The following is a 13,596-nucleotide window of genomic DNA, read 5'->3' on the forward strand; positions in this document are numbered from 1 at the left end:
AACCATGTGTCTGTGTGTCTATCTGCTGACCTTGTATTTATCTCACCATGCTGAACACCAGCTGTCCATCAAGTAGCTCCTCCCTTCTCTGTAAGAACACAGAAACTGGCAGTGTCCTTGCAAAAGCGTAAACACACTGCAGAGACACCATCTCAAAGCAGTCTTCACCTCTCTCTCTCTCAATAACAAGGTGCTTGTATTGAACAACTCTCTTTTTTTAAAAGCACAGTTTATAGGGATAATTCAGAATTCCGTCACAGTATGTATGGGCAGGGTTTCTGACCTTCACTTCAGAGATTTAAACCCACTCCTGGCTCTTGTAGTACAGGGCTGTGCTGAATTACTCTAGCAACAATACTGCCGGCTTCATCAAGTGCAATGGCTATCTACATTAGTCCCATTGGCCTGCGCTGGACCTGTATTTCTCTACTCCTTTCCTATATGACAGGTACCTCTTAAACCCAGAACATTATCTGCCTCGACTACCACTCCACCAGTTTGTTCCAAGTACTCACCACTTTCCCTGTGGAAACTTGCCCTCAGATCTCCTTCAGATTTCTTTCCTCTCACCTTAAGCCTGTGACCTCTAGTCTAGACTCCCATGCATTGTGAAAAAGATTCAGGTAATCGATCCTATCTGTGCCTCTCATAATTTTATAAACCCTTGAGACCAACATTCCAGTCAAAATGAACTCTGTCTTTGGACTAGGCTTACAAAAGTCCCTACAGAGACGGCAGATGAGAGTGTACTTGTCTAAAGCCACAACATGATCTAGATCGGATGGAGAAGTGGGCCAATGAATGGCAGGTGGCATTTAACACAGACGAGTGTGAGGTGTTGTGTTATGGGAAGTTAAACCAGGGCAGGACTTGCACAATAAATGGCAGACCCTAGAGTCTATTGTAGAACAGAGGAATCTCGGCTTACAAGTACATGGTTCTCTGAAGGTGGCAACACAGATAGACAGTGTGGTGAAGGTGGCGATACAGACAGTGTGGTGAAGGTGGCGTGTGGCACACTTGCCTTCATCGGGCAGGGCCTTGCCCCAGAACTCTACACTGTAAAACCAACGGTACTGTTCCATTGCAGTGTGCTGCTTGGTCTCTGCTGACCACCTTTGTCACAGGTCAGAGCTGTGTGTTCCATTAACAGTGTCAATAATTGTGTTGGGTTAAGCAGGCTGGAGGAATTTGTGGGGACATGGTTTGGTGGAGGGGTACATTGTAGCCTTGGTGACAACACTGAGCACGTTTCATGTTCCCTTGTACAGGAGACGGAGGAGATCTTAGCAGATGTGCTGAAGGTGGAGGTGTTCCGGCAGACAGTTGCCCAGCAGGTTCTGGTCGGAAGTTACTGTGCTTTCAGTAACCAGGGAGGTTTGGTTCACCCGAAAACATCCATTGAAGACCAGGATGAGCTGTCCTCCCTACTCCAGGTTCCCCTGGTGGTAAGGCCTGTTTCTTCCTTCCTTCTCCAAGCCATTGTATTGTGGAGCCCAATTAACCATTGATAAATTATCAGTTAACTGTGGATCATCACCCATTAACCATTAAGTGTTTGAGAGCAGCCTTCAGTATCTTCATCAAACAGCGGACAGTGTTGCCGTGGGAGAGCTGGTCCCAGCTGAAAGATCAGTATGAACCTGGCATCAAACAGGGCAGTTTTACCGCGGGTCAGCTGGTCTTAGCTGACAGGTCCATATGGACCTGACACCAAACAGGACAGTTTCGCTACAAGAGCTGGTCAGTACGTTCACCATGGATACGTGGTGTGAGCTCTGCTGCGCAAGGCCACGTAGAACTGACTTCAGCACTTTGCCCTAGCAGCACCCCACATTATCAGACTGGTCTAGTGTCTGGACGGAGGTGGGGTGGGGAGGAGAAGAGGCTAGCTCAGGCAGCCTTCACTGCCACCTGTGATCCAATGGTTTTATGTGATCAGTGAAGTCTGTGTAACACCATCAGGCTGAGTGTGAGTTACAGTGGTGTGTCCCAATGACACCCCTCGTGTGTGTCTTTCTACCCCACCTCACCCTCATTCCCAGTAACGGGACATGTGTCCCGGTCATGCCCGTCCACTGCATGTACGTTCACCAGACTCTTTCCCACTGTGGATGGCGACTGAATGATTGTTTTCTGGGGCCGTGTGACCGTTGTCCCCTGGGTCTGGAGTTGGGCGGCTGCAGAATTCCTGCTCATTGTACCTGCTGCTGTGTTTCAGGCCGGTACCGTGAACCGTGGCAGCGAGGTGATTGCTGGAGGTCTGGTGGTGAACGATTGGTGCGCTTTCTGTGGGCTGGACACTACCAGCACAGAACTGTCTGTTATTGAGAGTGTTTTCAGGTTAAATGAAGCACAGCCGAGTGCAATTGCAACCAGTATGAGAGATTCACTGATAGAAAGGTGAGTAGTGATCTGGCTAAATGGACAAGTGACACCTTACAGTCTTCAATATTAATGCATTTTAGTTTGTTATTTATCTGTGATCCATCTGTAGGTTTTATCCTTACTTTCATAAGTTACCGTGTATTTTGTATGTTCCTGAGCCTTACACCCTGGTTCAGAGAAACTTTGCCTCATTTCTATAAACATTGTAAGGTTTATATAGGTGTGTGTGTGTGTGTGTAGACAGAGAGAGACACACACACAAACACCACCCCCACCTCAGAACTGGGCTGAGAAGTTGCAGATGGAGTTCAACTCAGGTAAGTGTGAAGTGGTTCATTTCGGTAGGTCCAATTTGAGGACAGAATATAATATAAATGGTAAGACTCTTGGCAGTGTGAGGGATCAGAGAGATCTTGGGGTCTGTGTCCGTAAGACATTCAAAGCTGCTGTGCAGGTTGACAGTGTTGTTAACGAGGCGTATGGTGTGTTGGCATTGATCAGCTGTGGGATTGAGTTTAAGAGCCGAGAATTAATGTTGCAGCAGTATAAAACCTTAGTCAGACCCCACATGGAGTACTGTGTTCAGTTCTGGTCACCTCACTACAGGAAGGATGTGGATACTATAGAGAGAGTGCAGAGGAAATTTACAAGGATGTTGTCTGGATTGGGGAGCATGCCTTCTCAGAATAGGTTGAGTGAACTTGGCCTTTTCTCCTTGGAACGACAGAGGATGAGAGGTGACCTGATAGAGGTGTACAAGATGATGAGAGGCATTGATCATGTAGATAGCCAGAGGCTTTTTCCCAGGACTGAAATGGCTAACATGAAGGGTCATAGTTTTAAGGTGCTTGGAAATAGGTAGTAAGGGGATAGAACATAGAATAGTACAGCACAGTACAGGCCCTTCGGCCCACATTGTTGTGCCGACCCTCAAACCCTGCCTCCCATATAACCCCCCACCATAAATTCCTCCATATACCTATCTAGTAGTCTCTTAAATTTCACTAGTGTATCTGCCTCCACCACTGATTCAGGCAGTGCATTCCACGCACCAACCACTCTCTGAGTGAAAAAACCTTCCTCTAATATCCCCCTTGAACTTCACACCCCTTACCTTAAAGCCATGTCCCCTTGTATTGAGCAGTGGTTCCCTGGGGAAGAGGTGCTGGCTATCCACTCTATCTATTCCTCTTAATATCTTGTATACCTCTATCATGTCTCCTCTCATCCTCCTCCTCTCCAAAGAGTAAAGCCCTTGCTCCCTTAATCTCTGATCATAGTCCATACTCTCTAAGCCAGGCAGCATCCTCGTAAATCTCCTCTGTACCCTTTCCAATGCTTCTACATGCTTCCTATAGTGAGGCAACCAGAACTGGACACAGTACTCCAAGTGTGGCCTAACCAGAGTTTTATAGAGCTACATCATTACCTCGCGACTCTTAAACTCTATCCCTCGACTTATGAAAGCTAACACCCCTATCCACCTGTGAGGCAACTTTCAGGGACCTGTGGACATGTACCCCCAAGGTGGTACCTCCTTCCAAAGTGTACCACCTCACGCTTCTCCGGGTTGAACTCCATCTGCCACTTCTCAGCCCACTTCTGCATCCTATCAATGTCTCTCTGCAATTTTCAACAACCCTCTACGTTATCTACAACACCAACCTTTGTGTCGTCTGCAAACTTGCCAACCCACCCTTCTACCCCCACATCCAGGTCATTAATAAAAATCACGAAAAGTAGAGGTCCCAGAACTGATCCTTGTGGGACACCACTAGTCATAACCCTCCAATCCGAATGTACTCCCTCCACCACGACCCTCTGCTTTCTGCAGGCAAACCAGTTCTGAATCCACCTGGCCAAACTGCCCTGGATCCCATGCCTTCTGATTTTCTGAATAAGCCTACCGTGTGGAACCTTGTCAAATGCCTTACTAAAATCCATGTAGATCACATCCACTGCACTACCCTCATCTATATGCCTGATCACCTCCTCAAAGAACTCTATCAGGCTTGTTAGACACGATCCACCCTTCACAAAGCCATGCTGACTGTCCCTGATCAGACCATGATTCTCTAAATGCCCATAGATCCTATCTCTAAGAATCTTTTCCAACAGCTTTCTCACCACAGACGTAAGGCTAACTGGTCTATATTTACCCGGACTCTCCCTACTACCCTTTTTTAAACAAGGGGACAACATTCGCCTCCCTTCGATCCTCCGGTACCATTCCCATAGTCAACGAGGACATAAAGATCCTAGCCAGAGGCTCAGCAATCTCTTCCCTCGCCTCGTGGAGCAGCCTGGGGGTTATTCCGTCAGGCCCTGGGGACTTATCCGTCCTAATGTATTTTAATAACTCCAACACTTCCTCTCCTTAATATCAACATGCTCCAGAACATCAACCTCACTCATATTGTCCTCACCGTCATCAAGTTCCCTTTCATTGGTAAATACCGAAGAGAAGTATTCATTGAGGACCTCGCTCACTTTCACAGCCTCCAGGCACATCTTCCCACCTTTATCTCTAATCGGTCCTACCTTCACTCCTGTCATCCTTTTGTTCTTCACATAATGAAGAATGCCTTGGGGTTTTCCTTTACCCAACTCGACAAGGCCTTCTCATGTCCCCTTCTTGCTCTTCTCAGCCACTTCTGAAGCTCCTTTCTTGTTTCCCTATATTCCTCAATAGACCCATCTGATCCTTGCTTCCTAAACCTCATGTATGCTGCCTTCTTCCACCTGGCTAGATTCTCCACTTCACTTGTCACCCATGGTTCCTTCACCCTACCATTCTTTATCTTCCTTACTGGGACAAGTTTTAACACCTTGCAAGAGAACTCTAAACATTGACCACATGTCCATAGTACATTTCCCTGCAAAAACATCATCCCAATTCACACCCACAAGTTCTAGCTTTATAGCCTCATAATTTGCCCTTCCCCAATTAAAAATTTTCCTGTCCTCTCTGATTCTTCCTTTTCCATGATAATGCTAAAGGCCAGGGAGCAGTGGTCACTGTCCCCCAGATGATCACCCACTGAGAGATCTGTGACCTGACCCGGTTCATTACCTAGTACCAGACCTAGTATGGCATTCCCCCTAGTCAGCCTGTCCACATACTGTGACAGGAATCCATCCTGGACACACTTAACAAACTCTGCCCTGTCCAAACCCTTGGAACTAATCAGGTGCCAATCAATATTAGGGAAGTTAAAGTCACCCATGATAACAACCCTGTTATGGGGTCAGTCAGGATGTCAGGGGTAAGTTTTTCACACAGAGTGGTGGGTGCCTGGAATGCACTGCCAGCGATGGTAGTAGAGGCGATACAATAGAGTCTTTTAAGAGATTCTTAGATAGGAACTTAGTAAAATAGAGGGCTATGCGATAGGGAAATTCTTGGCAGTTTCTAGAGCAGGTTACATTGTTGGCACAACATTGTGGGCTGAAGGGCCTGTAATGTTCTGTAGATTTCTATGTTCTTACATATATATAGTGAAATGACAAACTTGACCAGAGACAGAGACCAAAACGTGAGCTGTGTCACATGCTGAGGTATGGTCTTGTTTGTCATGTTGAAGTAGTCAGTGCTGGAGTTGTCTCTCGTTTCACCAATCCTACAACCAGGCCCATCTGTCACCTCAGCAACACTTGCCTGCACCTGCCCACACCCCTCTGCCTTGACAGACAGAGTATTCCCAACAGTCACCAACCCTCTGTCTCGCACACCCAGCTCTGACAGGGAGAGTATTCCCAACAGTCACCATCCCTCTGTCTCTCACACACAGCCCTGACAGGGAGAGTATTCCCAACAGTCACCATCGTCTGTCTTGTACACCCAGCTCTGACAGAGAGAGTATTCCCAACAGTCACCATCCCTCTGTCTCACACCCAGCCCTGACAGGGAGAGTATTCCCAACAGTTACCATCCCTCTGTCTCGCGCACACAGCCCTGACAGGGAGAGTATTCCCAACAGTCACCATCGTCTGTCTTGTACACCCAGCCCAGCTCTGACAGAGAGAGTATTCCCAACAGTCACCATCCCTCTGTCTCGCACACCCAGCCCTGACAGGGAGAGTATTCCCAACAGTCACCATCCCTCTGTCTCGCGCACCCAGCCCTGACAGGGAGAGTATTCCCAACAGTCACCATCCCTCTGTCTCGCGCACCCAGCCCTGACAGGGAGAGTATTCCCAACAGTCACCATCCCTCTGTCTCGCACACCCAGCCCTGACAGGGAGAGTATTCCCAACAGTCACCATCCCTCTGTCTCGCGCACACAGCCCTGACAGGGAGAGTATTCCCGACAGTCACCATCCCTCTGTCTCGCACACCCAGCCCTGACAGGGAGAGTATTCCCGACAGTCATCATCCCTCTGTCTCGCGCACACAGCCCTGACAGGGGGAGTATTCCCAACAGTCACCATCGTCTGTCTTGTACACCCAGCCCAGCTCTGACAGAGAGAGTATTCCCAACAGTCACCATCCCTCTGTCTCGCGCACACAGCCCTGACAGGGAGAGTATTCCCAACAGTCACCATCCCTCTGTCTCGCACACCCAGCCCTGACAGGGAGAGTATTCCCGACAGTCACCATCCCTCTGTCTCGCGCACACAGCCCTGACAGGGAGAGTATTCCCAACAGTCACCATCCCTCTGTCTCGCGCACCCAGCCCTGACAGGGAGAGTATTCCCAACAGTCACCATCCCTCTGTCTCGCACACCCAGCCCTGACAGGGAGAGTATTCCCAACAGTCACCATCCCTCTGTCTCGCGCACACAGCCCTGACAGGGAGAGTATTCCCGACAGTCACCATCCCTCTGTCTCGCACACCCAGCCCTGACAGGGAGAGTATTCCCGACAGTCATCATCCCTCTGTCTCGCGCACACAGCCCTGACAGGGGGAGTATTCCCAACAGTCACCATCGTCTGTCTTGTACACCCAGCCCAGCTCTGACAGAGAGAGTATTCCCAACAGTCACCATCCCTCTGTCTCGCGCACACAGCCCTGACAGGGAGAGTATTCCCAACAGTCACCATCCCTCTGTCTCGCACACCCAGCCCTGACAGGGAGAGTATTCCCGACAGTCACCATCCCTCTGTCTCGCGCACACAGCCCTGACAGGGAGAGTATTCCCAACAGTCACCATCCCTCTGTCTCGCACACCCAGCCCTGACAGGGAGAGTATTCCCAACAGTCACCATCCCTCTGTCTCGCACACCCAGCCCTGACAGGGAGAGTATTCCCGACAGTCACCATCCCTCTGTCTCGCACACCCAGCCCTGACAGGGAGAGTATTCCCAACAGTCACCATCCCTCTGTCTCGCACACCCAGCCCTGACAGGGAGAGTATTCCCAACAGTCACCATCCCTCTGTCTCGCGCACACAGCCCTGACAGGGAGAGTATTCCCGACAGTCACCATCCCTCTGTCTCGCGCACACAGCCCTGACAGGGAGAGTATTCCCAACAGTCACCATCCCTCTGTCTCGCGCACCCAGCCCTGACAGGGAGAGTATTCCCAACAGTCACCATCGTCTGTCTCGCGCACACAGCCCTGACAGGGAGAGTATTCCCGACAGTCACCATCCCTCTGTCTCGCGCACACAGCCCTGACAGGGAGAGTATTCCCAACAGTCACCATCGTCTGTCTTGTACACCCAGCCCAGCCCTGACAGGGAGAGTATTCCCAACAGTCACCATTGTCTGGATTGAATGGCCGAGCCCCTGTCCTCAAGCCTGTGACCTACGGCCAGGATAAGGTGCCACACATGAGGCTGCCGAACAAGATAAAATCCTATGGTCTTACAGGAAATAGACTGGCATAGATAGAAGAATGGCTGACAAGCAGGAAGCAGCCAAGTGGGAATAAGGGGGGACTTTTCTGGTTGGCTGCCAGTGACGAGTGGTGTTCCACAGGGTCAGTATCGGGACCACTAATTTTCACATTGCTTGTCAGTGATTTGGACAATGGAATTGATGGCTTTGTAGCAAAGTTTGTGGATGATATGAAGGTAGCTGGAGTCGTATGTAGTGCTGAGGAAGCAATGGGATTGCAGAAGGACTTGGACAAATTGGAGGAATGGGCAAAAAACTGGCAGATGGAATACAGTGTTGGGAAATGTATGATAATGCATTTTGGTAAAAGGAACAATATTAACAATAGGATAAATAATATTATCTAAATGGGAAGAAAGTTCAAACATCAGAGATGCAGAGGGACTTAGGAATCTTCGTGCAAAACTCCAAGAAGGTTAATTTACAGGTGGAGTCTGGTAAAGAAGGGAAGTGCAATGTTGGCATTTATTTCGAGGGGAATAGAATATAAAAGCAAGGAGATAATGCTGAAGCTTTATAAGCGACTGCACAGGTTGCAGTTGGACTATTGTCAACAGTTTTGGGCTCCATTTCTCAGAAAGGGAGAGGGTCCAGACAAGGTTCAAGAGATCGATTCAGGGAATGAAGGGTTTAACATACGAGGAGCATCTGACAGCTTTGGGCCTGTACTCCCTGGAATTTAGAAGAATGCGTGGAAGTCTCATTGAAACCTACTGAATGTTGAAAGGACTAGACAGGATGGATGTGGAGAGGATGTTTCCTATGGTAGGGATATCCAGAACTAGAGGGCATAGCCTCAAAATTGAGGGGTGACTTTTCAGAACAGAAGTAAGGAGGAATTTTTTTTTTAACATAGACACATAGAAAACCTACAGCACAATACAGGCCCTTCGGCCTACAATGCCTTGCCGAACATGTACTTACTTTTCAAATTGCCTAGTGTTATCTATCGCCCTCTATTTTTCTAAGCTCCATGTACCTATCCAAGAGTCTCTTAAAAGGTCCTATCGTATCCACCTCCACCACTTACCCCCCTGACATCTCCTTTGTACCTATTTCCAAGCACCTTAGCCCTCTCGTGCTAGCCATTTCAGTCCTGGGAAAAAGCCTCTGACTATCCACATGATCAATGCCTCTCATCATTTTATACACCTCCGTCAAGTCACCTCTCACCCTCTGTTACTCCAAGGAGAAAAGGCCAAGTTCACTCAACCTGTTCTCATAAGGCATGCTCCCCAATCCAGGCAACATCCTCGTAAATCTCCTCTGCACCCTATCTATGGTTTCCACATCCTTCCTGTAGTGAGGCGACCAGAATTGAGCACAGTACTCCAAGTGGAGTCTGACCAGGGTCCTGTATAGCTGTAACATTACCACTCGGCTCTCAAACTCAATCTCACATTTGATGAAGGCCAATGCACTATATGCCTTCTTAACCACAGAGTCAACCTGCGCAGCAGCTTTGACTGACCTATGGACTTGGACCCAAAGATCCCTCTGATCCTCCACACCGCCAGGAGTCTCTTAGCCAAAGAGTATTCAATCTGTGGAATGCTCTGCCACGGACTACAGTGGAGGCCAAGTCCGTGAATATATTTAACGTGGAACTTGATAGATTCCTGACTGGTTGGGGCATCAAGTGATATATGTTGAGAGGGCAGATGTTTGGGGTTGAGTGGGATCTGGGATCAGCCATGATGAAATGGCGGAGTGGACTATATGGGCTCAAATGCCTTATAAAGCTTCAGCATTATCTGCTTGCTTTTATATTCTGTTCCTCTTGAATTAAATGGCAACTTTGCATTTGCCTTCTTTACCACAGACTGAACCTGTGAATTAACCTTCTAGAAGTCTTGCATGAGGACTCCTAAGTCCCTCTGAACCTCTGATGTTTGAATTTTCTCCCCATTTAAATAATAGTCTGCACTATTATTCCTTTTACCAATATGCATTATCGTACATTTCCCAACACTATTCCATCTGCCACTTTTTTTGCCCATTCTTCCAATTTGTCTAAGTCCTGCTGCAATCGCATTGCTTCCTCAACACTACATACAACTCCACCTACCTTCATATCATCCACAAACTTTGCCACAAAGCTATCAATTCCATTATCCAAATCATTGACAAACGATGTGAAAAGTATCGGTCCCAATGCTGACCCCTGTGGAACACCACTCGTCACTGGCAGCCAACCAGGAAAGGCCCCCTTTATTCCCACTCACTGCCTCCATTATTCCTCTATCTATGCCAGTATATTTCCTGTAACACCATAGGATTTTATGTTGGGAGGCATCTTACCAAATGCCTTCTGAAAATCTTAAGTAGATAAGATCCACTGTCTTTCCTTTGTCCACCCTGCTTGGTACCTCCTTGAAGAACTCTTAACAGATTTGTCAGGCAAGATTCTCCTTTACAGAAACCATACTGACTTTGATTTATTTTGTCATTAGTCTCCAAGTACCCCAAAACATTGTCCTTAATAATGGACTCCAACACTTTCCCAACCACTGAAGTTAACATAATTCTCTCTTTTGTCTTCATCTCTTGTTAAAGAGTGGAGTGACATTTGTAATTTTCCAGCACTCCAGGAACATGTCAGAATCAAGTGATTCTTGAAAGATCATGACCAATCCATCTGTTATCTCTTCAGCAACCTCTCTCAGGATTCTGGGGTGTAGTCCATCTGCTCCTGTTGGCTTATCTATCTTAAGATCTTTCAATTTGCCTGGCAGTTTTTTCCTTTGTAATAGCAATGGCACTCATTCCTGTTCCCTGACATTCATAGACCTCTGGCTAGTGTCTTCCACAGTAAAGACTGAAACAAAGTACTTAAGTTCATCTGCCATTTCTTTGTCCCCCATTACAAATGCAAAGAATGGTTGTAGATGGGTCATATTCTGCATGGAGGTCGGTCACCAGTGGTGCGCCTCAGGGATCTGTTCTGGGACCCCTACTCTTCGTGATTTTTTTAAAATGATGTGAAGGAGGAAGTGGAGGGATGGGTTAGTAAATTTGCTGATGACACAGAGGTTGGGGGTGTTGTGGATAGTGTGGAGGGCTGTCAGATGTTACAGCGGGACATTGATAGGATGCAAATCTGGGCTGAGAAGTGGCAGATGGAGTTCAACCCAGATAAGTGTGAGGTGTAGGTCCAATTTGAAGGCAGAATATAGTATTAATGGTAAGACTCTTGGCAGTGTGGAGGACCAGAGGGATCTTGGGGTCCGAGTCCATAGGACACTCAAAGCTGCTGTGCAGATTGACTCTGTGGTTAAGAAAGCATACAGTACATTGGCCTTATTCAACTGAGAGGTGATGTTACAGCTATACAGGGTTCTGATCAGACCCCACTTGTAGAGTACTGCGCTCAGGTCTGGTCACCTCACTACAGGAAGGATGTGGAAAGGGCGCAGAGGAGATTTACAAGGATGTTGCCTGGATTGGAGAGCATGCCTTATGAGAATAGGTTGAGTGAACTCGGCCTTTTCTCCTTGGAGCAATGGAGGATGAGTGGTGACCTGATAGAGGTGTATAAGATGATGAGAGGCACTGATCGTGTGGATAGTCAGAGGTTTCTTCCCAGGGCTGAAATGGCTAGCATGAGAGTGCACTGTTTTAAGGTGCTTGGAAGTAGGTACAGAGGAGATGTCAGGGGGGTAAGTTTTTTTTTATTAAAAACGCAGAGAGTGGTGAGTGTGTGGAATGGGCTGCCGGCGATGGTGGTGGAGGCAGATACAATAGGATCTTTTAAGAGACTCCTGGATAGGTAGATGGAGCTTAGAAAAATAGAGGGCTATGGGTAACCCTAGGTAATTTCTAAAGTAAGTACATGTTTGGCACATCATTGTGGGCGGAAGGGCCTGTATTGTGGTATAGGTTTTCTATGTTTCTATTACTACCTCACCAGCATCTCATTTTCCAGTGCTCCAATATCAACTCTCACCTCCCTTTTACTCTTTACATAACTGAAAAAATTTTCAGTATCCTGCTTTATATTATTGGCTAGTTTGCCCTCATATTTCATCTTGTCCCTCCTTATAGCTTTTTTAGTTGCCTTTTGCTGGATTTCAAAAGTTTCCCAATCTTCAAATTCCCACTCACCTTTGCTATATTGTATGCCGTTTCCTTGTCTTTAACTTATTTTGTCAGCCATGGTTGCCTACCCCTGACATTAGAGAACAACTTCCTCTGTGGAACTTACCTATTCTGTGCCTTGTGAACTACTCCCGGAAACTTAAGCCATCTCTGCTCTGCCGTCATCCCTGCCAGTGTCCCCATCCAATCCACCTGGGCAAGCTCCTCTCTTGTGCCTCTGTAATTCCCTTTATTCCTTTGCGATACTGATACATATGAGTTGTGCTTCTCCCTCTCAAATTGCAGTATGAATTCAATCATATTATGATCACCGCTTCCTAAGGGTTCCTTCACATTAAGCTGACAAATAAAATCTGGGTTATTACACAACACCCAATCTAAGATGGCCTCTCCCTGAGTAGGCTTAAGCACAAGCTGCTCTAAAAAGCCTTCAGCTGGCATTCAACAAATTCTCTCTTGTGATCCAACACCAATCCGATTTTCCCAATCCCCTTGCATATTGAAGTCCCCTATTACAATTGTGTCATTACCCTTATTACCTGCCTTTTCCAACTGCCTTTGCAATCTAAACTCCACAACTTGGCTACTATTTGGAGGCCTATACAGTGGTATGCAAAAGTTTGGGCACCCCGGTCAAAATTTCTGTTACTGTGAGTAGCTAAATGAGTAAAAGATGACCTGCTTTCCAAAAGGCATAAAGTTAAAGATGACACATTTCTTTAATATTTTAAGCAAGATTACTTTTTTATTTCCATCTTTTACAGTTTCAAAATAACAAAAAAGGAAAAGGGCCCGAAGCAAATGTTTGGGCACCTTGCATGGGTAGTACTTAGTAACACTCCCTTTGGCAAGTATCACAGCTTGTAAACGCTTTCTGTAGCCAGCTAAGAGTCTTTCAATTCTTGTTTGGCGGATTTTTGCCCATTACTCCTTGCAAAAGGCTTCTAGTTCTGTGAGATTCTTGGGCCGTTTTGTATGCACTGCTCTTTTGAGGTCTATCCACAGATTTTCGATGATATTTACGTCAGGGGACTGTGAGGGCCATGGCAAAACCTTCAGCTTGTGCCTCTTTAAGTAGTCCATTGTGGATTTTGAGGTGTGTTTAGGATCATTATCCTGTTGTAGAAGCCATCCTCTTTTCATCTTCAGCTTTTTTTTTACAGACTGTGTGATATTTGCTTCCAGAATTTGCTGGTATTTAATTGAATTCATTCTTCCCTCCACCAGTGAAATGTTCCCCATGCCACTGGCTGCAACACAAGCCCAAA

The 13,596-nt window shown here is 47.1% G+C and overlaps 1 protein-coding gene and 1 long non-coding RNA gene across 2 annotated transcripts in view; one reads left to right on the plus strand and one right to left on the minus strand.

Moving 5' to 3' along the window:
• Positions 1 to 13,596, plus strand: part of eif6 (eukaryotic translation initiation factor 6) — a 96,973-nt gene that overhangs the window by 81,675 nt on the left and 1,702 nt on the right. Inside the window, exons 4-5 of the mRNA XM_063040952.1 lie at positions 1,272 to 1,448; positions 2,222 to 2,403. Of these exons, the coding sequence (XP_062897022.1) occupies positions 1,272 to 1,448; positions 2,222 to 2,403 (359 nt within the window). The remainder of the gene's footprint in view (positions 1 to 1,271; positions 1,449 to 2,221; positions 2,404 to 13,596) is intronic.
• Positions 1 to 13,596, minus strand: part of LOC134342620 (uncharacterized) — a 47,319-nt gene that overhangs the window by 12,619 nt on the left and 21,104 nt on the right. The window lies entirely within an intron of this gene.

This window comes from Mobula hypostoma, chromosome 2 (assembly GCF_963921235.1).
Source record: "Mobula hypostoma chromosome 2, sMobHyp1.1, whole genome shotgun sequence".
In the NCBI taxonomy this organism is placed as follows: domain Eukaryota; kingdom Metazoa; phylum Chordata; class Chondrichthyes; order Myliobatiformes; family Myliobatidae; genus Mobula; species Mobula hypostoma.